Here is a 20,224-nt window from a genome sequence, read left to right as displayed (position 1 = left end):
TGTCTGTGTGAAAGGGGGGGAGTGGGATGGGGTACAGTGTCTCTGTGTGAAAGGTGGGGAGTGGGATGGGGTACAGTGTCTCTGTGAAAGGTGGGGTGTGGGATGGGGTACAGTGTGTCTGTGTGAAAGGTGGGGAGTGGGATGGGGTACAGTGTCTCTGTGAAAGGGGGGGAGTGGGATGGGGTACAGTGTGTCTGTGTGAAAGGGTGGGGAGTGGGATGGGGTACAGTGTGTCTGTGTGAAAGGGTGGGGAGTGGGATGGGGTACAGTGTCTCTGTGAAAGGTGGGGTGTGGGATGGGGTACAGTGTGTCTGTGTGAAAGGGTGGGGAGTGGGATGGGGTACAGTGTGTCTGTGAAAGGGGGGGAGTGGGATGGGGTACAGTGTCTCTGTGAAAGGTGGGGAGTGGGATGGGGTACAGTGTCTCTGTGAAAGGTGGGGTGTGGGATGGGGTACAGTGTGTCTGTGTGAAAGGGTGGGGAGTGGGATGGGGTACAGTGTGTCTGTGAAAGGGGGGGAGTGGGATGGGGTACAGTGTCTCTGTGAAAGGTGGGGTGTGGGATGGGGTACAGTGTGTCTGTGTGAAAGGGTGGGGAGTGGGATGGGGTACAGTGTGTCTGTGAAAGGTGGGGTGTGGGATGGGGTACAGTGTGTCTGTGTGAAAGGGTGGGGAGTGGGATGGGGTACAGTGTGTCTGTGTGAAAGGGTGGGGAGTGGGATGGGGTACAGTGTCTCTGTGAAAGGTGGGGTGTGGGATGGGGTACAGTGTGTCTGTGTGAAAGGGTGGGGAGTGGGATGGGGTACAGTGTGTCTGTGAAAGGGGGGGAGTGGGATGGGGTACAGTGTCTCTGTGAAAGGGGGGGAGTGGGATGGGGTACAATGTGTCTGTGAAAGGTGGGGAGTGGGATGGGGTACAGTGTGTCTGTGTGAAAGGTGGGGAGTGGGATGGGGTACAGTGTCTCTGTGTGAGAGGGTGGGGAGTGGGATGGGGTACAGTGTGTCTGTGTGAAAGGTGGGGAGTGGGATGGGGTACAGTGTGTCTGTGTGAAAGGTGGGGAGTGGGATGGGGTACAGTGTGTCTGTGAAAGGTGGGGTGTGGGATGGGGTACAATGTGTCTGTGAAAGGTGGGGAGTGGGATGGGGTACAGTGTGTCTGTGTGAAAGGGGGGGAGTGGGATGGGGTACAGTGTGTCTGTGAAAGGTGGGGAGTGGGATGGGGTACAGTGTCTCTGTGAAAGGTGGGGAGTGGGATGGGGTACAGTGTCTCTGTGAAAGGTGGGGAGTGGGATGGGGTACAGTGTGTCTGTGTGAAAGGTGGGGAGTGGGATGGGGTACAGTGTCTGTGTGAAAGGGGGGGAGTGGGATGGGGTACAGTGTCTCTGTGTGAGAGGGTGGGGAGTGGGATGGGGTACAGTGTGTCTGTGTGAAAGGGGGGGAGTGGGATGGGGTACAGTGTGTCTGTGTGAAAGGGGGGGAGTGGAATGGGGTACAGTGTCTCTGTGAAAGGGGGGGAGTGGGATGGGGTACAGTGTCTCTGTGAAAGGGGGGGAGTGGGATGGGGTACAGTGTCTCTGTGAAAGGTGGGGAGTGGGATGGGGTACAGTGTCTCTGTGAAAGGGGGGGAGTGGGATGGGGTACAGTGTCTCTGTGAAAGGTGGGGAGTGGGATGGGGTACAGTGTGTCTGTGAAAGGTGGGGAGTGGGATGGGGTACAGTGTCTCTGTGAAAGGTGGGGAGTGGGATGGGGTACAGTGTCTCTGTGAAAGGTGGGGAGTGGGATGGGGTACAGTGTGTCTGTGAAAGGTGGGGAGTGGGATGGGGTACAGTGTCTCTGTGAAAGGTGGGGAGTGGGATGGGGTACAATGTCTCTGTGAAAGGGGGGGAGTGGGATGGGGTACAGTGTGTCTGTGTGAAAGGTGGGGAGTGGGATGGGGTACAGTGTCTCTGTGAAAGGTGGGGAGTGGGATGGGGTACAGTGTCTCTGTGAAAGGTGGGGAGTGGGATGGGGTACAGTGTCTCTGTGAAAGGTGGGGAGTGGGATGGGGTACAATGTCTCTGTGAAAGGGGGGGAGTGGGATGGGGTACAGTGTGTCTGTGTGAAAGGTGGGGAGTGGGATGGGGTACAGTGTGTCTGTGAAAGGTGGGGAGTGGGATGGGGTACAGTGTGTCTGTGTGAAAGGTGGGGAGTGGGATGGGGTACAGTGTGTCTGTGTGAAAGGGGGGGAGTGGGATGGGGTACAGTGTGTCTGTGTGAAAGGGGGGGAGTGGGATGGGGTACAGTGTGTCTGTGTGAAAGGGGGGGAGTGGGATGGGGTACAGTGTGTCTGTGAAAGGGGGGGAGTGGGATGGGGTACAGTGTCTCTGTGAAAGGTGGGGAGTGGGATGGGGTACAGTGTCTCTGTGAAAGGTGGGGAGTGGGATGGGGTACAGTGTCTCTGTGAAAGGTGGGGAGTGGGATGGGGTACAGTGTCTCTGTGAAAGGGGGGGAGTGGGATGGGGTACAGTGTGTCTGTGTGAAAGGGGGGGAGTGGGATGGGGTACAGTGTCTGTGTGAAAGGTGGGGAGTGGGATGGGGTACAGTGTCTCTGTGAAAGGGGGGGAGTGGGATGGGGTACAGTGTGTCTGTGAAAGGGGGGGAGTGGGATGGGGTACAGTGTCTCTGTGAAAGGTGGGGAGTGGGATGGGGTACAGTGTCTCTGTGAAAGGTGGGGAGTGGGATGGGGTACAGTGTCTCTGTGAAAGGGGGGGAGTGGGATGGGAGTGTCTTGACAGTGTGTCTGTGGGAATGGGTGTCAGGGTTGTCGTGTGAAAGGTGGGGAGTGGGATGGGTACAGTGTCTCTGTGAAAGGTGGGGAGTGGGATGGGGTACACAGTGTCTCTGTGAAAGGTGGGGAGTGGGATGGGGGTACAGTCCTTAGGGGGTGGGTCTGTCGTGAAAGGTGGGTGTGGGATGGGGTATGGTAAGTGTGTCTGTGAAGGGGGAGGGGAGTGGGGAGTGGGATGGGGTACAGTGTCTCTGTGAAAGGTGGGAGTGGGATGGGGTACAGTGTCTCTCTGTGAAAGGTGGGGAGTGGGATGGGTAGTTTACAGTGTCTCTGTGAAAGGTGGGGAGTGGGATGGGGTACAGTGTCTCTGTGAAGGGGGTGGTAGTGGCTGTGGAGTGGGAGTGGGATGGTGTAAGTGTGGGAGTGGGGATGGGGTAGTGTATGGGGTGACTGGGAAGGGGGGGAGTGGGATGGGTACAGGTCTGTGAAGGTGGGTGGGGAGTGGGATGGGGTACAGTGTGTCTGTGGTGAAGAGTGTGGGGAGTGGGATGGGGTACAGTGTCTCTGTGAAAGGGGGGGAGTGGGATGGGGTACAGTATCTCTTTGAAAGGTGGGGAGTGGGATGGGGTACAGTGTCTCTGTGAAAGGGGGGGAGTGGGATGGGGTACAGTGTCTCTGTGAAAGGTGGGGAGTGGGATGGGGTACAGTGTGTCTGTGTGAAAGGTGGGGAGTGGGATGGGGTACAGTGTCTCTGTGAAAGGGGGGGAGTGGGATGGGGTACAGTGTCTCTTTGAAAGGTGGGGAGTGGGATGGGGTACAGTGTCTCTTTGAAAGGTGGGGAGTGAGATGGGGTACAGTGTGTCTGTGTGAAAGGTGGGGAGTGGGATGGGGTACAGTGTCTCTGTGTGAAAGGGGGGGAGTGGGATGGGGTACAGTGTGTCTGTGAAAGGGGGGGAGTGGGATGGGGTACAGTATCTCTTTGAAAGGTGGGGAGTGGGATGGGGTACAGTGTGTCTGTGTGAAAGGTGGGGAGTGGGATGGGGTACAGTGTCTCTGTGAAAGGGGGGGAGTGGGATGGGGTACAGTGTCTCTTTGAAAGGTGGGGAGTGGGATGGGGTACAGTGTCTCTTTGAAAGGTGGGGAGTGGGATGGGGTACAGTGTCTCTGTGAAAGGGGGGGAGTGGGATGGGGTACAGTGTCTCTTTGAAAGGTGGGGAGTGGGATGGGGTACAGTGTCTCTTTGAAAGGTGGGGAGTGGGATGGGGTACAGTGTCTCTGTGAAAGGGGGGGAGTGGGATGGGGTACAGTGTCTCTTTGAAAGGTGGGGAGTGGGATGGGGTACAGTGTCTCTTTGAAAGGTGGGGAGTGGGATGGGGTACAGTGTGTCTGTGTGAAAGGGGGGGAGTGGGATGGGGTACAGTGTCTCTGTGAAAGGTGGGGAGTGGGATGGGGTACAGTGTGTCTGTGTGAAAGGTGGGGAGTGGGATGGGGTACAGTGTGTCTGTGAAAGGGGGGGAGTGGGATGGGGTACAGTGTGTCTGTGAAAGGTGGGGAGTGGGATGGGGTACAGTGTGTCTGTGAAAGGGGGGGAGTGGGATGGGGTACAGTGTGTCTCTGTGAAAGGTGGGGAGTGGGATGGGGTACAGTGTGTCTGTGTGAAAGGGGGGGAGTGGGATGGGGTACAGTGTCTCTGTGAAAGGTGGGGAGTGGGATGGGGTACAGTGTCTCTGAAAGGTGGGGAGTGGGATGGGGTACAGTGTCTCTGTGAAAGGGTGGGGAGTTGGACGGAGTATAGTGTCTGTGAGAGGGTGGGTAATTGGATGGGGTACGGTGTCTGCGAGAAAGCGTGGGGAGTTGGGTGGCGTGCAGTATGTGTGAAAGGGGGGGGAGTTGTATGAGCTACTGTGTCTGTGTGAACGGGTGGGGATTAGATGTGGTACAGTTTGCGTGTGTGAAAGAGTTGGGAGTTGGATGGGGTGCAGTGTCTGTGTGAGGGAGTGGGGAGTTGGATGGGGTGCAGTGTCTGTGTGAGGGAGTGGGGAGTTGGATGGGGTGCAGTGTCTGTGTGAGGGAGTGGGGAGTTGGATGGGGTACAGTGTCTGTGTGAGGGAGTGGGGAGTTGGATGGGGTACAGTGTCTGTGTGAGGGAGTGGGGAGTTGGATGGGGTGCAGTGTCTGTGTGAGGGAGTGGGGAGTTGGATGGGGTACAGTGTCTGTGAGAGGGAGTGGGGAGTTGGATGGGGTACAGTGTCTGTGAGAGGGAGTGGGGAGTTGGATGGGGTGCAGTGTCTGTGTGAGGGAGTGGGGAGTTGGATGGGGTGCAGTGTCTGTGTGAGGGAGTGGGGAGTTGGATGGGGTGCAGTGTCTGTGTGAGGGAGTGGGGAGTTGGATGGGGTGCAGTGTCTGTGTGAGGGAGTGGGGAGTTGGATGGGGTGCAGTGTCTGTGTGAGGGAGTGGGGAGTTGGATGGGGTGCAGTGTCTGTGAGAGGGAGTGGGGAGTTGGATGGGGTGCAGTGTCTGTGTGAGGGAGTGGGGAGTTGGATGGGGTGCAGTGTCTGTGTGAGGGAGTGGGGAGTTGGATGGGGTGCAGTGTCTGTGTGAGGGAGTGGGGAGTTGGATGGGGTGCAGTGTCTGTGTGAGGGAGTGGGGAGTTGGATGGGGTACAGTGTCTGTGAGAGGGTGGGGAGTTGGATGGGGTGCAGTGTCTGTGTGAGGGAGTGGGGAGTTGGATGGGGTGCAGTGTCAGTGTGAGGGAGTGTGGAGTTGGATGGGGTGCAGTGTCTGTGTGTAAGGTGGGGAGTTGGATGGGGTGCAGTGTCTATATGTGAGAGTGTGGGGAATAGGATGGGGTTCAGTGTTTGTGTTGAAAGGGTGGGAATTTGATGGGGTACAGTATCACTGTGAAAGTGCAGGGAGTTGGATGGGGATTAGAAATAGGGGCAGGAGTAGGCCATACGGCCCTTCTAGCCTGCTCCGCCGTTCAATCAGATCATGTCTGATCTTGCACCTCTCCTCCACTTTCCCGCTCGATCCCGATATCCCTTGATTCCCTTAGTGTCCAAAAATCTATCGATCTCAGTCTTGAATATACTCAATGACTGAGCATCCACAGTCCTCTGGGATAGAGAATTCCAAAGATTCACAACCCTCTGAGTGAAGAAATCAACCCTCATCTCGGTCCTAATCGCCTTATCCTGAGACTATGCCCCCTAGTTCTAGACTCTCCAACCAGGGGAAACAGCCTCTCAGCATCTACCCTGTCAAACCTTCTAAGAATTGAATATGTTTCAATGAGACCATCTCTCATTATTCTAAAGGCCAGAGAATATAGGCCCATTCTACTCAATCTCTCCTCATAGGACAGCTCTCTCATCCCAAGAATCAATCTAGTGAACCTTCGTTGCACCCCCTCTAAGGCAAGTATATCCTTCCTTAGATAAGGAGACCAAATCTGTATCCAGTTCTCGAGGTGTGGTCTCACCAGAGCCCTATATAATTGCAGCAAGACCTCCTGGAGTTTAGAAGAATGAGAGGTGATCTCGTTGAAACATATAAGATTCTGAGGGGGCTTGAGAGCCTGTTTCCGCTGACTGGAGGGTCTAGAGCTATGGGGCATAGTCTCAGGATCAGGGGTCGACCATTTAAGACTGAGATGAGGAGGAATCTCTTCACTCAGAGAGTTGTGAATCTTTGGAATTCTTTACCCCAGAGGGCTGTGGTTGCTGAGGTGTTGAGTATATTCAAGACTGAGATCGGTAGATTTTTGGACTCTAAGAGAATCAAAAGATATAGGGATTGGGCGGGAAAGTGGAGTTGAGGTCGAAGATCAGCCATGAATTTATTGAATGGCGGAGCAGGCACGAGGGGCCGAATGGCCTATTCCTGCTCCTATTTCTTATGTTTCTTACTCTTACACTCCAGCCCCCTTGCAATAAAGGCCAACACACCATTTGCCTTCCTAATTGCTTGCTGCACCTGCATGTTAACTTTCTATGATTCGTGTACAAGGACACTCAAATCCCTCTGACTACCAACATTTCTTAGTCTCTCACTTCTAAAAAATATTCTGCTTTTATATTCTTCGTACCAAAGTGGATATTTTCACATTTCTCCACATTATACTCCATCGGCCACCTTCTCGTCCACTCACTTAACCTGTCTGTATCCTTTTTCAGACTCTTTGTGTCCTCCTCACAGCTTACTTTACCACCTAGCTTTGTATCATCAGCAAACTTGGATACATTACACTCGGTCCCCTCATCTTAGTCATTAATATAGATTGTAAATAGCTGAGGCCCAAGCACTGATCCTCGTGGCACCCCACTAGTTACAACCTGCCAACCTGAAAATTACCCGTTTATCCCTACTCTCTGTTTTCTGTCCGTTAACCAATCCTCAATCCATGCTAATATATTACCCCCAACCCCAGGAGCCCTAATCGTGTGTAACAACCTGTTGACCAGGGGCTGCAAAAACTACTGAGTTTATTCCAAATTGCTAACACTCAGGCAAAAGTAGCTTTTGAACTGAAGTGACCTGGAGTTTAGTCACTGGTCTGAGCTGGCCGGAACCGGTTTGAATTAGTTACGCTTCTAAGAGACAAAGGGGATGTAATGAGACACCAGTCCTTATTTAGAAAAGTAGTAATGAGGTGATGCTACCTAACCCCTTGGAACAGAGCCAATCAGGGGATGACACCGACCACTCGAGAAAATCTAAGCCAACAGGAGAAAGACAACACAACTCGAAGAGATAAGACTTGGAATAAGAATGAAGAATTGCAGGCTCGGTGCCAGTGCGAGACTCCGGAGACTAACCATCGCGTAAGTGGAAGACCCTACGTCAGGGACGTGGAGACAACATCAAGAGAGAGAGAACGGAACACCTGGCCAGCGTCAGCTCCCCTTTCCGGGTAATATAATATCCTTTCTACTCTGTGACCACTCAGGGAGTGTCAGAGAGACCTAGTGGGTGCGCGTTTAAATCCTAGTTTGGGTATTAAACTGTATAACCTGCTGTAAACTGCATGCCTATATCTAACCAGACATATAAGCTATATGTACATAATCTAACAACGTTAATAAAGTGAATTGAGAATTAATAGAGAATTGACTCTTCTCCTCTTTGTACTAAGCCAATAAATGTAACCGGTGACCTCCGGTCAACAAACCTCTTGTGTGGCACCTTATCAAATGCCTTTTGAAAATCCAAATATACTACATCCACTGGTTCCCCTTTATCTACCCTGCTAGTTACACCCTTAAAAAACTCCAGTAGTTTTATAAAACATGATTTCCCTTTCATAAAACCATGTTGACTCTCCCTAATCATATTATGATTTTCTAAGTGCCCTGTTACCACGTCCTTAATAATGGATTCCAGCATTTTCCCAATGACTGATGTCAGGCTAACTGGCCTGCAGTTCCCTGTTTTCTCTCTTCCCTCCTTTCTTGAATAGCGGGGTTACATTTGCTACCTTCCAATCCACTAGGACCGTTCTAGAATCTAGGGAATTCTGGACGATCACAACCAATGCATCCACTATCTCTGCAGCCACCTCTTTTAGAACCCTAGGATGTAGGTCATCAGGTCCAGGGGATTTGTTGGCTTTTAGTCCCATTAATTTCTCCAGTACTTTTTCTTTACTAATCTTAATTACTTTAAGTTCCTCACTCTTATTAGACTCTTGGTTCCCCATTATTTTTGTGTCTTCTACTGTGAAGATAGATACAAAATATTTGTTTAACGTCTCTGCCATTTCCTTATTCCCCATTATAATTTCTCCTGTCTCAGCCTCTAAGGGACCCACATGCACTTTCACTAATCTCTTCCTTTTTACACACTTGTAGAAGCTCTTACAATCTGTTTTTATATTTCTTCCTCGTTTACTCTAATATTCAATTTTAAGAACATCAGAAATAGGAGCAGGAGTAGGCCACACGGCCCCTCGAGCCTGCTCCGCCATTCAATAAGATCATGGCTGATCTTCGACCTCAACTCCACTTTCCTGCCTTAGCCCCATATCCCTCGATTCCTCGAGTGTGCAAAAATCTATCGATCTCAGCCTTGAATATACTCAACAACTGAGCATCCACAGCCCTCTGGGGTAGAGAATTCCAAAGATTCTCAACCCTCTGAGTGAAGAAATTTTTCCTCATCTCGTTCCTAAATGGCCGACCCCTTATCCTGAGACTATGCCCCCTAGTTCTAGACTCCCCAGCAAAGGGAAACCACCTCTCACCATCTACCCTGTCAAGGCCTCTAAGAATTTTATATGTTTTAATGAGATCACCTCTCATTCTTCTAAATTCCACAGAGTATAGGCTCATTTTACTCAATCTCTTCCCAAAGGACAACCCTCTCATCCCAGGAATCAATCCAGTGAACCTTTGTTGCACTCCCCCTTTATCAATTTCTTTGTCATTCATTGCTGATTTCTAAAACCCACGCAATCCTCAGGCATGCTATTCTTTTTGGCAACATTGCAAGCCTCTTCTTAACATAGAAAATAGGAGCAGGAATAGGCCATTCGGCCGGTCGAGCCTGCTCCGCCATTCAATATGACCATGGCTGATCCTCTATCTCAATACCATATTCCCGCTCTCTCCCCATACCCCTTGATGCCTTTTGTGTTTTAATTTAACACCATCCCTAACTTCTCTAGTTAACCACGGTTGGATCACTTTTCCCATGGAGCTTTTATTCCTCAACGGAATGTATATTCGTTGAGAATTATGAATTATTTCTTTAAATGTTCACCATTGCTTATCGACCATCATATCTTTACATCTAATTTCCCAATCTACCGTAGCTACCTCGCCCCTCATACCTCCGTAATTGGCTTTGTTTAAATTTAAAACCCTGGTTTTGGACTTAACTACATCACTCTCAAATTCAATATGAAATTCTATCATATGATGATCACTCTGCCCTAGAGGATCCTTAACTATAAGATTACTAATTAACTAATTAACCCTGTCTCATTACACATTACTAGATCTAAAATAGCCTGTTCCCTAGTTGGTTCCTCAACATATTGATCTCGAAAACTGTCTCAAATGCATTCCATGAACTTGTCCTCCAAACTACTTTTGCCAATTTGGTTTGCCCATGATTATTGCATTACCCTTGTTACATGCTACTTCAATTTCCTGATTTATACGTTGTCCAACATTATAACTACTGTTAAGGGGCCTATAAACTACTCCCACCAGTGTTTTCTGCTCCTTGTTATTTCTTAGCTCCACCCATACTGATTGTACATCCTGATTTTCTGAGCTAAGATCCATTCTCACTAATCCTATCCTTGTGTCTGTGTGAAAAGGTGGAGAGTTGGATGGGGTACAGTGTCCCTGTGAAAGGGTGGGGAGTTGGATGGGGTACAGTGTCCCTGTGAAAGGGTGGGGAGTTGGATGGGGTACAGTGTCCCTGTGAAAGGGTGGGGAGTTGGATGGGGTACAGTGTCCCTGTGAAAGGGTGGGGAGTTGGATGGGGTACAGTGTCCCTGTGAAAGGGTGGGGAGTTGGATGGGGTACAGTGTCCCTGTGAAAGGGTGGAGAGTTGGATGGGGTACAGTGTCCCTGTGAAAGGGTGGGGAGTTGGATGGGGTACAGTGTCCCTGTGAAAGGGTGGGGAGTTGGATGGGGTACAGTGTCCCTGTGAAAGGGTGGGGAGTTGGATGGGGTACAGTGTCCCTGTGAAAGGGTGGGGAGTTGGATGGGGTACAGTGTCCCTGTGAAAGGGTGGGGAGTTGGATGGGGTACAGTGTCCCTGTGAAAGGGTGGGGAGTTGGATGGGGTACAGTGTCCCTGTGAAAGGGTGGGGAGTTGGATGGGGTACAGTGTCCCTGTGAAAGGGTGGGGAGTTGGATGTGGAGTTGTGGCCAGAACGTCTATAATTTCCACCCTTACTTCCCTCATTATCCTAGGATGCATCCCATCCAAGCCGAGTGACTTTTCTACTTTGAGCACTGCCAACCTTTTAAGTACCTCCACTTTATCTATTTTTATCTTATCCAAAATCGCTACTACCTCCTCCTTTACTGCTACATTGACAGCATCCTCTTCTCTAGTGAAGACCGATGTGAAGTAGCTCAGTACCTCAGCCATGCCCTCTGCCTCCACAAGAAGATATTTTTTGTCTCTAATCAGCCCCACCCTTCCTTTGAATATCCTTTAACTATTTATATGTTTATAAAATACTTTTGGATTCTCTTTTATGTTGGCCACTAATCTATTCTCTTACTCTCTCTTTGCCCCTCTTATTCTCTTTTTTAGATCTCCTCTGTACGTTCTGTATTCAGCCTGGTTCTCTACTGTATTATGAACCTTACATTCATCATAAACCTTGTTTTTCTGTTTCATTTTAATCTCTATATCTTTAGTCACCCAGGGAGCTCTAGCTTTGGATGCCTTTCCTTTCCCCCTCGTAGGGATGTGTCTACTCTGTACCCGAACCATCTCCTCCTTGAAGGCCTCCCATTGTTCAATTAATGTTTTGCCGACCAATTTTTGATTCCAATCCACATGGGCAAGAGCCCTTTTTAACTCACTGAAATTTGCCCTCCTCCAGTTAAGAATTCTCGCATTTGATTGTACCTTGTCCTTTTCCATCACTATTCTAAACCTAATGATATTATGATCCCTGTTCCCCAAATGCTCCCCCACTGAAACATGCTCCACCTGCCCCACTTCATTCCCCATAACTAGATCAAGCACTGTTTCCTTCCTGGTTGGGCTGGAAACACACAGTTCCAGAAAGTTCTCGTGTACACATTTCAGGAATTCCTCCTCCTCTTTGCCCTTTACACTGTTACTGTCCCAGTCTACATTGGGATAATTGAAGTCCCCCGTTTTCACTACTCTATAGTTTTTTGCATCTTTCTGTAATTAGCCTGCAAATGTTCTCCTCTATCTCCTTCCCACTATTTGGTGGCCTATAGTTTACAACCAGTAGTGTAATAGCTCCTCTATTGTTCCTTAATTCTAACCAAATAGATTCTATCTTTGACCCCTCAACTACATCATCCCTTTCCAGTGCTATAATAGTTTCTTTGATCAATACTGTCACATCCGATCCTTTCTTTCCTTCCCTATCTTTCCTGAATATCTTGTAGCCAGGAATATTAAGTACCCAATCCTCCCCTTCTTTGAGCCAGGTCTCTGTTATTGCCTCTATATCATAGTCTCATGTGGTGACTCGAGCCTGCAGCTCACTAACCTTATTTAACACGCTACGTGCATTTACACACATGGACTCCAATCTCATCTTAGATTGCCTCACATTTGCCCCTAGTCTGATCCCTCTTATTTCTGGACTATTCTTTACTATAGTGCTATTTGCCCCTCCCAATCCTCTGTGCAGCTTGTTTCTCCTCTCTAATGTTTCATCCTGGTGCCCATCCCAAATTAGTTTAAACCCTCCCCCACAGTTCTAGTTAACCTCCCTGCAAGGACATTGGTCCCACCTCTGTTGAGGTGCAAACCGTCCATCTTGAACAGGTCCCTCCTGCCCAAGAACTGGTCCCAATGCTCAGGAATCTGATGCCCTCCCTCCTGCACCATTGCTCCAGCCACGCATTAACCTGTCTTATCCTACTATTCCTTTACTCACTAGTAAGTGGCACTGGGAGTAATCCAGAGATTACTACCTTTCAGGTCCTGCTTTTTAACTTCCTCCCTAGCTCCTGAAACTCTGACTGCAGGACCTCAACCCTTTTCTTTCCTATGTCATTGGTTCCCACATGGACCACGACTTCTGGCTGTTCCCCTTTCCCCCTTAAAATGTTCTGCACCCTCTTAGTGATATTCTTTACCCTGGCGACATGCCATGCGAGACCCACATCAGCGTTGCAGACACGCCTGTCTATCTCCCTGACTATTGAATCCTCATAACAACTGCATTTCTTTTGCCCCCCTGTGCAGCCGAGTCTCCCACAATGCCATGGATTTGCTCCTGACTGCACTTCCCTGCAGTGTCAACACCCTCACTGGTATTCAACACTGAATATCAGTTTGTGAGTGCCACACTCCCAGGAAACTCCTGCCTGTTACTCCTAGTCTGTCTGGTGGTCACCCACTCCCTCTCCACCTGAACTCTCAGTAGCTGTGGGGTGACCACCTTCTGAAACTTACTATCCACAAAACTCTCAGCTTCCTGCATGCGCTGTAGTGATGCCAGCTTCCCCTGAGCTCAAGCTCGAGCAGTTGGCGGCACTTCCTGCACATGTGGTTCTCCAAAACACACAAATTCCCACATGGCACAGAATGTGTATGCGATAGGCCCCAGCTGTCCCACCATGTTATCATGAGCAACATGAGTGGTGAGGATCTGGAATGCACTGCCCGAGGGGGTGGTGGAGGCAGATTCAATCATGGCCTTCAAAGAGGAATTGCACAAGTACTTGAAAGGAAAACATTTGCAGAACTAAGGGGAAAGGGCGGGGGAGTGAGACTAGCTGGATTGCTCTTGTATAGAGCTGGCATAGACTCGATGGGCCAAATGGCCTCCTTCCTGCTGTACCGAGAAGAAAGAAGAAAAAAAGTCAAAGACACCACCAGAATGTAATTTGAATGAATGCCGTGAGTCTGGTCAGAGGGCAGCTGCCAAGGACTCAACAATGTCAGGTATTGATACAGCTCCAATAGGACATAGTGGGGGGTGATTTTAAACCCCAAGAACGGGTGGGTTGGGGGCGGGTGGGATTTGAAAATAGTTGTTTTTTTGGGTCTCAACTGCAAAATTTTCGGACTTTGCATTCCCAGTGGGAAGCCTGTAATTTCACGCGCCCAAGTTAAACTTGGAAATAAAGCTGGGTTGCGGTCGTGACCCAAAAATCAACTATTTTCAACTCCCACCCGCCCCCAACCCACCCGTTCTTGGGGGTTAAAATCACCTCCAGCGTTTCTGTGTATAGGAATGGATGGGGATTAAAGGTTTCTGCTGTTAGTTGCTGTCAATCCAAGTAGTCTATTAAACTGGCAGCAACAGGCTACAGACTCTTCCAGTCTATCTGGGAAGAAAGACAAAACTGGCCCGGGAGGCTGCCTAGTTGGAATTAAAAGCTGCATTCGGTCGTGTACAAGAATCAAGAGCAGCTGCCTATTTCCCAGGCTCTTTACTGTCCAGAATGTTGTAGGAGACGGTGTAAACTCCTTCCCAATGCCAATAATTCTTAAAAATCGAGCATATGTGAAAGCTACTTTACCTGTAAATGTTTGCAAAATCTGCAGCATTGCAGCAATCAGCAGAAGTTTCATGTCTTCTGTTCCAGCACTCGCCTCCTGAAATAACAAGTCAGTAAATAATATCAGAGCAAGCCCGTCACGTGAATAGCAAAGGAAACAGTTGTGGCGACTGTTTAGGAAGGAGGTTATGTGTGTGCAGGGTGTGTGTGTCCAAGGTCTCTCTCTCTCCTCTCTCTCTCCCCTCTCCCTCTTTTTCTCAATGTTTGTCTCTCTCCCCCTCTATCTATCTTTGTCTCTGTCGCTCTCTGTCTCTCTCTCTCCCCCTCTGTCTCTCTCTCTCTCCCCCTCTGTCTCTCTCTCTCTCCCCCTCTGTCTCTCTCTCTGTCTCCTCCTCTGTCTGTCTCTCTCTCTCTCTCCCCCTCTGTCTCTCTCTCTCTCTCCTCTGTCTCTCTCTCTCCCCCTCTCTCTCTCTCTCTCTCCCCCTCTGTCTCTCTCTCTCTCTCCTCTGTCTCTCTCTCTCCCCCTCTGTCTCTCTCTCTCTCCCCCTCTGTCTCTCTCTCTCTCCCCCTCTGTCTCTCTCTCTCTCCCCCTCTGTCTCTCTCTCTCTCCCCCTCTGTCTCTCTCTCTCTCCCCCTCTGTCTCTCTCTCTCCCCCTCTGTCTCTCTCTCTCTCCCCCTCTGTCTCTCTCTCTCTCCCCCTCTGTCTCTCTCTCTCTCCCCCTCTGTCTCTCTCTCTCTCCCCCTCTGTCTCTCTCTCTCTCCCCCTCTGTCTCTCTCTCTCTCCCCCTCTGTCTCTCTCTCTCTCCCCCTCTGTCTCTCTCTCTCTCTCCCCCTCTGTCTCTCTCTCTCTCCCCCTCTGTCTCTCTCTCTCTCCCCCTCTGTCTCTCTCTCTCTCCCCCTCTGTCTCTCTCTCTGTCTCCTCCTCTGTCTGTCTCTCTCTCTCTCTCCCCCTCTGTCTCTCTCTCTCTCTCCTCTGTCTCTTTCTCTCTCCCCTCTTTTTTTCTCTCTCCCCATCTGTCTCTCTCTCTCTCTCTCTCCCCCTCTGTCTCTCTCTCTCTCCCCCTCTGTCTCTCTCTCTCCCCCTCTGTCTCTCTCTCTCACTCCTCCTCTGTCTGTCTCTCTCTCTCTCTCTCCCCCTCTGTCTGTCTGTCTTTCTCTCCCCTCTGCCTCTCCACCTACCTCTCCTCCGCCTGTCCCTCTTTCTTTCTCACCCAACCTCTGTCTCTCCCCCCTGCCCTGACCCTTTCCCCACTCCTGTCTCTCCCCTGCCTCTCTCCCCCCATGTCTATCACCCTCCTCCTCTATATTTCACCCTTTCCCCTCTCCCTCGTCTCCTGCTTCTGTCTCTCTCTGCCCCCTTCCGTCTCCGGACTCTGTCTCTATCTGCCCCCTCTATCTTCCGCCTCTGTCTCTCTCTGCCCCCTCTCCCTCCTTTCTCTGTCCCTCCCTGCCCCCTCTCCCTCCTGTCTCTGTCTCTCTCTGCCCTCTCTCCCTCCTGTCTCTGTCTCTCTCTGCCCCTCTCCCTCCTGTCTCTGTCTTTCTCTGGCCCCTCTCCCTCCTTTCTCCCCTGCCCCCTCTCCCTCCTGTCTCTGTCTCTCCCTGCCCCCTCTCCCTCCTGAGTCAGTCTCTCTCTGCCATTTTCCCTCCTGTCTCTGTCTCTCTCTGCCCCCACTCCCTCCTGTCTCTGTCTCTCTCTTCCCCCTCTCCCTCCTGTATGTGTGTCTCTCTCTGCCCCCTCTCCCTCCTGTCTCTCTCTCTTTCTCTGTGCCCCCTTTCCCTCCTGTCTGTCACTCTCTCTGCCCCCTCTCCCTCCTGTCTGTCTCTCTCTGGCCCCTCTCCCTCATGTTCTCTCTCTCTCTCTCTGCCCCTCTCCCTCCAATATCTGTCTCTCTCTGGCCCCTCTCCCTCATGTTCTCTCTCTCTCTCTCTGCCCCCCTCCCTCCTGTCTCTAGATCGCTTTCGCTCTGACCCCTCTCCTTCCTGACTCTATCTCTCTCTGCCCCCTCTCCCTCATTTCTCTGTCTCTCTCTGCCCCCCTCCCCCCTGCCTCTGTCTCTCTCCGCCCCCACTCCCTCCTGTCTATGTCTCTCTCTGTCCCCACTCCCTCCTGTCTCTCTCTATCTCTGCCCCCTCTCCCTCCTGGCCCTCTCTCTCTCTGTGCCCCATTTCCCTCCTGTATCTCACTCTCTCTGCCCCTCTCCCTCAGACCTCTGTCTCTGTCTCTCCCTGCCCCCTCTCCATCCTTTCTCTGTCTCTCTCTGCCCCCTCTCCCTCCTGAGTCTCTCCCTTTCTGTCTCCTCTACCTTCTGTCTCTGTCTCTCTCTGCCCCCTCTATCTCCAGTCTCTGTCTCTCTCTGCCCCCCTCCCTCCTGTCTCTAGATCTCTCTCACTCTGACCCCTCTCCTTCCTGTTTCTACCTCTCTCTGCCCACTCTCCCTCCAGTCTCTGTCTCTCTGCTCTCTCTCCCTCCTGTCTCTGTCTCTCTCTGCCCCCTCTCCCTCCTGTCTCTGTCTCTCTGTCCCCTCTCCCTCCTGTCTGTCTCTCTCTCTCTGCCCCCTCTCCCTGTCTCTCTCTCTCCCTGCTGTCTCTGTCTCTCTCTGCGCCCTCCCCTCCTATCTCTCTCTCGCTGCCCACTCTCCTTCCTGTCTATCTTGCTCTCTGCCCCCTCTCCCTCCTGTCTCTCTCTCTCTGCCCCCTCTCCCTCCTGTCTGTCTCTCTCTCTCTGCCCCCTCTCACTCCTGTCTCTGTCTCTCTCTGTCCCCCCTCCCTCCTGTCTCTGTTTCTCTCTGTCCCCTCTCCCTCCTGTCTGTCTGTCTCTGCCCCCTCTCCCTCTATCTCTCTGCCCCCTTTCCCTCTGTGTGTGCGTCTCTCTCTGCCCCCTCCCTCTGACTCTCTCTCTCTGCCCCCTCTCCATCTCTCTCTCTGCCCCCTCTCCATCTCTCTCTCTCTGCCCCCTCTCCATCTCTCTCTCTGCCCCCCCTCCATCTCTCTCTCTGCCCCCTCTCCATCTCTCTCTCTGCCCCCTCTCCATCTCTCTCTCTCTGCCCCCTCTCCATCTCTCTCTCTCTGCCCCCTCTCCATCTCTCTCTCTGCCCCCTCTGTCTCTCTCTCTGCCCCCTCTGTCTCTCTCTCTGCCCCTTCTCCATCTTTCTCTGACTCTGCCCCCTCTGTCTCTCTCTCTACCCCCTTTGACTCTCTCTCTCTCCCCCCTCTGTTGCTGTCTCTTCCCCTCTGTCTCTCTCTTTCCTCCTCTGTCTCTCCCTCCCCCACCTCAGTCTCTCCCTTCCCCCTCAATCCTCTGTCTATCTTCTCCTCCCCTCTCCCCTCTGTCTCTCCGCTTTACCCCTCTTGTCATCTGTCTCATCCCCTCCCCCTCTCCCCTCCTCCTCTTCCCCCATCTCTCCCCCTCCGTCTCTCTCCCCTACCCTTTATGGCTCTCAACTCCATCTCTCTCGCCCTCTGTCTCTCTCTCTCTCCGCCTCTGTCTCCCTCCCTCCCCCCACTCTGTCTCTCTCTCTCTCTCGCCTTCCCCTCCCCCACTCTGAGTCTCCACCTCTCCCCTCCCCTCTGTCTCTCTACCCGTGTCCCTTCCCAACCCCCTCTCTCCCCCTCTGTCTACCTCTCTCTCTCTCCCTCCCTCTATCTCCCCTCCATCTCTTTCCCCCTCTGCCTCTCTCTACCACTCTATTTCTCCATCTCTTTCTCACCCCCTCTGTCTCTCTCGCCACCGTCTTTCTCTCCTCATCTCTTTCTCCCTCGTGCTCTCCCCCTTTCTCTCTCTCTCTCCCCCTCTCTCCCCACTCTGTCTTTCTCCATCTCTCTCCCTCCATCTCCCCCTCTGCCTCTCCCCCCCACTCTATTTCCCCCTCTATCTCTTTCTTAACCCCACTGTCTCTCCTGCCCCCTCATTTCTTTCTCCCTCTCTCTCCCCTTTTCTCTCCCTCGTGCTCTCTCCTCCTCTCTCTCCCCCTCTCCCTCTCTCTCCCTTGCCCTTCTCCCCTCCCCCTCTCTCCCCTGCCCTTCTCCCCTTCTCCCTCTCTCTCTCACCCCCTCTCTCTCTCCCCCCTTCCTTCTGTCTCTCTGCCCCTTTGCCTCCCTCCCCCTCTGTCTCACTCCCTATTTCTCTCACCCTCCTCCTTTCTCCCTCTCTCCCTCTCCCCTTCCCCCTCTGTCTCTATCTCTCCCTCTGTCTCACTCTCTCCCCATCGGTCTCGCTCCCTCCTCTGTCTCTCCTCCCTCCTTCTCTCTTCCATCTCTCTCCCCCTCCCCATCTCTCTCCACTTCCCTTTCCCCTCTGGCTCCATAACACCCCCCATCCCTGACTCCCCTTCTACCTGTCACTCCCCTGCCCCGTCCCCTCTGACTCTGCCTGTTTGTCTCTCCCCCTCCACCTCTATCTCTCTCTCTCTCTCTCCCCCACTCCCCCCTCTGTCCCTCTCCCCACTGTGTCCCTCTCCCTGTCTCTCCCCCCTCTGTCCCTCTGTCCACACTCTCCCCACTCTGTCCTTCTCCCCGTCTCTCCCCACTCTGTCCCTCTCCCCGTCTCTCCCCACTCTGTCCCTCTCCCCGTCTCTCCCCACTCTGTCCCTCTCCCCGTCTCTCCCCACTCTGTCCTTCTCCCCGTCTCTCCCCACTCTGTCCCTCTCCCCGTCTCTCCCCACTCTGTCCCTCTCCCCGTCTCTCCCCACTCTGTCCCTCTCCCCGTCTCTCCCCACTCTGTCCCTCTCCCCGTCTCTCCCCACTCTGTCCCTCTCCCCGTCTCTCCCCACTCTGTCCCTCTTCCCGTCTCTCCCCACTCTGTCCCTCTCCCCGTCACTCCCCACTCTGTCCCTCTCCCCGTCTCTCCCCACTCTGTCCTTCTCCCCGTCACTCCCCACTCTGTCCCTCTCCCCGTCTCTCCCCACTCTGTCCCTCTCCCCGTCTCTCCCCACTCTGTCCCTCTCCCCGTCACTCCCCACTCTGTCCTTCTCCCCGTCTCTCCCCACTCTGTCCCTCTCCCCGTCTCTCCCCACTCTGTCCCTCTCCCCGTCTCTCCCCACTCTGTCCCTCTCCCCGTCTCTCCCCACTCTGTCCCTCTCCCCGTCTCTCCCCACTCTGTCCCTCTCCCCGTCTCTCCCCACTCTGTCCCACTCCCCGTCTCTCCCCACTCTGTCCCACTCCCCGTCTCTCCCCACTCTGTCCCTCTCCCCGTCACTCCCCACTCTGTCCTTCTCCCCGTCTCTCCCCACTCTGTCCCTCTCCCCGTCTCTCCCCACTCTGTCCCTCTCCCCGTCTCTCCCCACTCTGTCCCTCTCCCCGTCTCTCCCCACTCTGTCCCTCTCCCCGTCTCTCCCCACTCTGTCCCTCTCCCCGTCACTCCCCACTCTGTCCCTCTCCCCGTCTCTCCCCACTCTGTCCCTCTCCCCGTCTCTCCCCACTCTGTCCCTCTCCCCGTCTCTCCCCACTCTGTCCCTCTCCCCGTCTCTCCCCACTCTGTCCCTCTCCCCGTCTCTCCCCACTCTGTCCCTCTCCCCGTCACTCCCCACTCTGTCCCTCTCCCCGTCACTCCCCACTCTGTCCCTCTTCCCGTCTCTCCCCACTCTGTCCCTCTCCCCGTCTCTCCCCACTCTGTCCCTCTCCCCGTCACTCCCCACTCTGTCCCTCTCCCCGTCTCTCCCCACTCTGTCCCTCTCCCCGTCTCTCCCCACTCTGTCCCTCTCCCCGTCTCTCCCCACTCTGTCCCTCTCCCCGTCTCTCCCCACTCTGTCCCTCTCCCCGTCTCTCCCCACTCTGTCCCTCTCCCCGTCTCTCCCCACTCTGTCCCTCTCCCCGTCTCTCCCCACTCTGTCCCACTCCCCGTCTCTCCCCACTCTGTCCCTCTCCCCGTCACTCCCCACTCTGTCCTTCTCCCCGTCTCTCCCCACTCTGTCCCTCTCCCCGTCTCTCCCCACTCTGTCCCTCTCCCCGTCTCTCCCCACTCTGTCCCTCTCCCCGTCTCTCCCCACTCTGTCCCTCTCCCCGTCACTCCCCACTCTGTCCCTCTCCCCGTCTCTCCCCACTCTGTCCCTCTCCCCGTCTCTCCCCACTCTGTCCCTCTCCCCGTCTCTCCCCACTCTGTCCCTCTCCCCGTCTCTCCCCACTCTGTCCCTCTCCCCGTCTCTCCCCACTCTGTCCCTCTCCCCGTCTCTCCCCACTCTGTCCCTCTCCCCGTCACTCCCCACTCTGTCCCTCTCCCCGTCTCTCCCCACTCTGTCCCTCTCCCCGTCTCTCCCCACTCTGTCCCTCTCCCCGTCTCTC

At 53.2% G+C, this 20,224-nt stretch overlaps 1 protein-coding gene across 2 annotated transcripts in view; it reads right to left on the bottom strand.

Moving 5' to 3' along the window:
• The window catches only part of LOC137305031 (HEPACAM family member 2-like), a 114,065-nt gene extending 99,942 nt beyond the window's left edge, over nucleotides 1-14,123 (bottom strand). The window contains exon 1 of one of the 2 annotated variants that reach the window (XM_067973798.1): nucleotides 13,970-14,123. In XM_067973798.1, the coding sequence (XP_067829899.1) occupies nucleotides 13,970-14,021 (52 nt within the window). In that variant the 5' untranslated portion in view covers nucleotides 14,022-14,123. The remainder of the gene's footprint in view (nucleotides 1-13,969) is intronic. The other variant, XM_067973797.1, reaches the window with a different exon arrangement.
• Nucleotides 14,124-20,224: the final 6,101 nt, after the last annotated feature.

The sequence above is a fragment of the Heptranchias perlo genome, chromosome 39, assembly GCF_035084215.1.
Source record: "Heptranchias perlo isolate sHepPer1 chromosome 39, sHepPer1.hap1, whole genome shotgun sequence".
In the NCBI taxonomy this organism is placed as follows: domain Eukaryota; kingdom Metazoa; phylum Chordata; class Chondrichthyes; order Hexanchiformes; family Hexanchidae; genus Heptranchias; species Heptranchias perlo.
The sequence above is the reverse complement of the archived record's forward strand: the minus strand, read 5'-3'. Positions and strand labels throughout refer to the sequence as shown.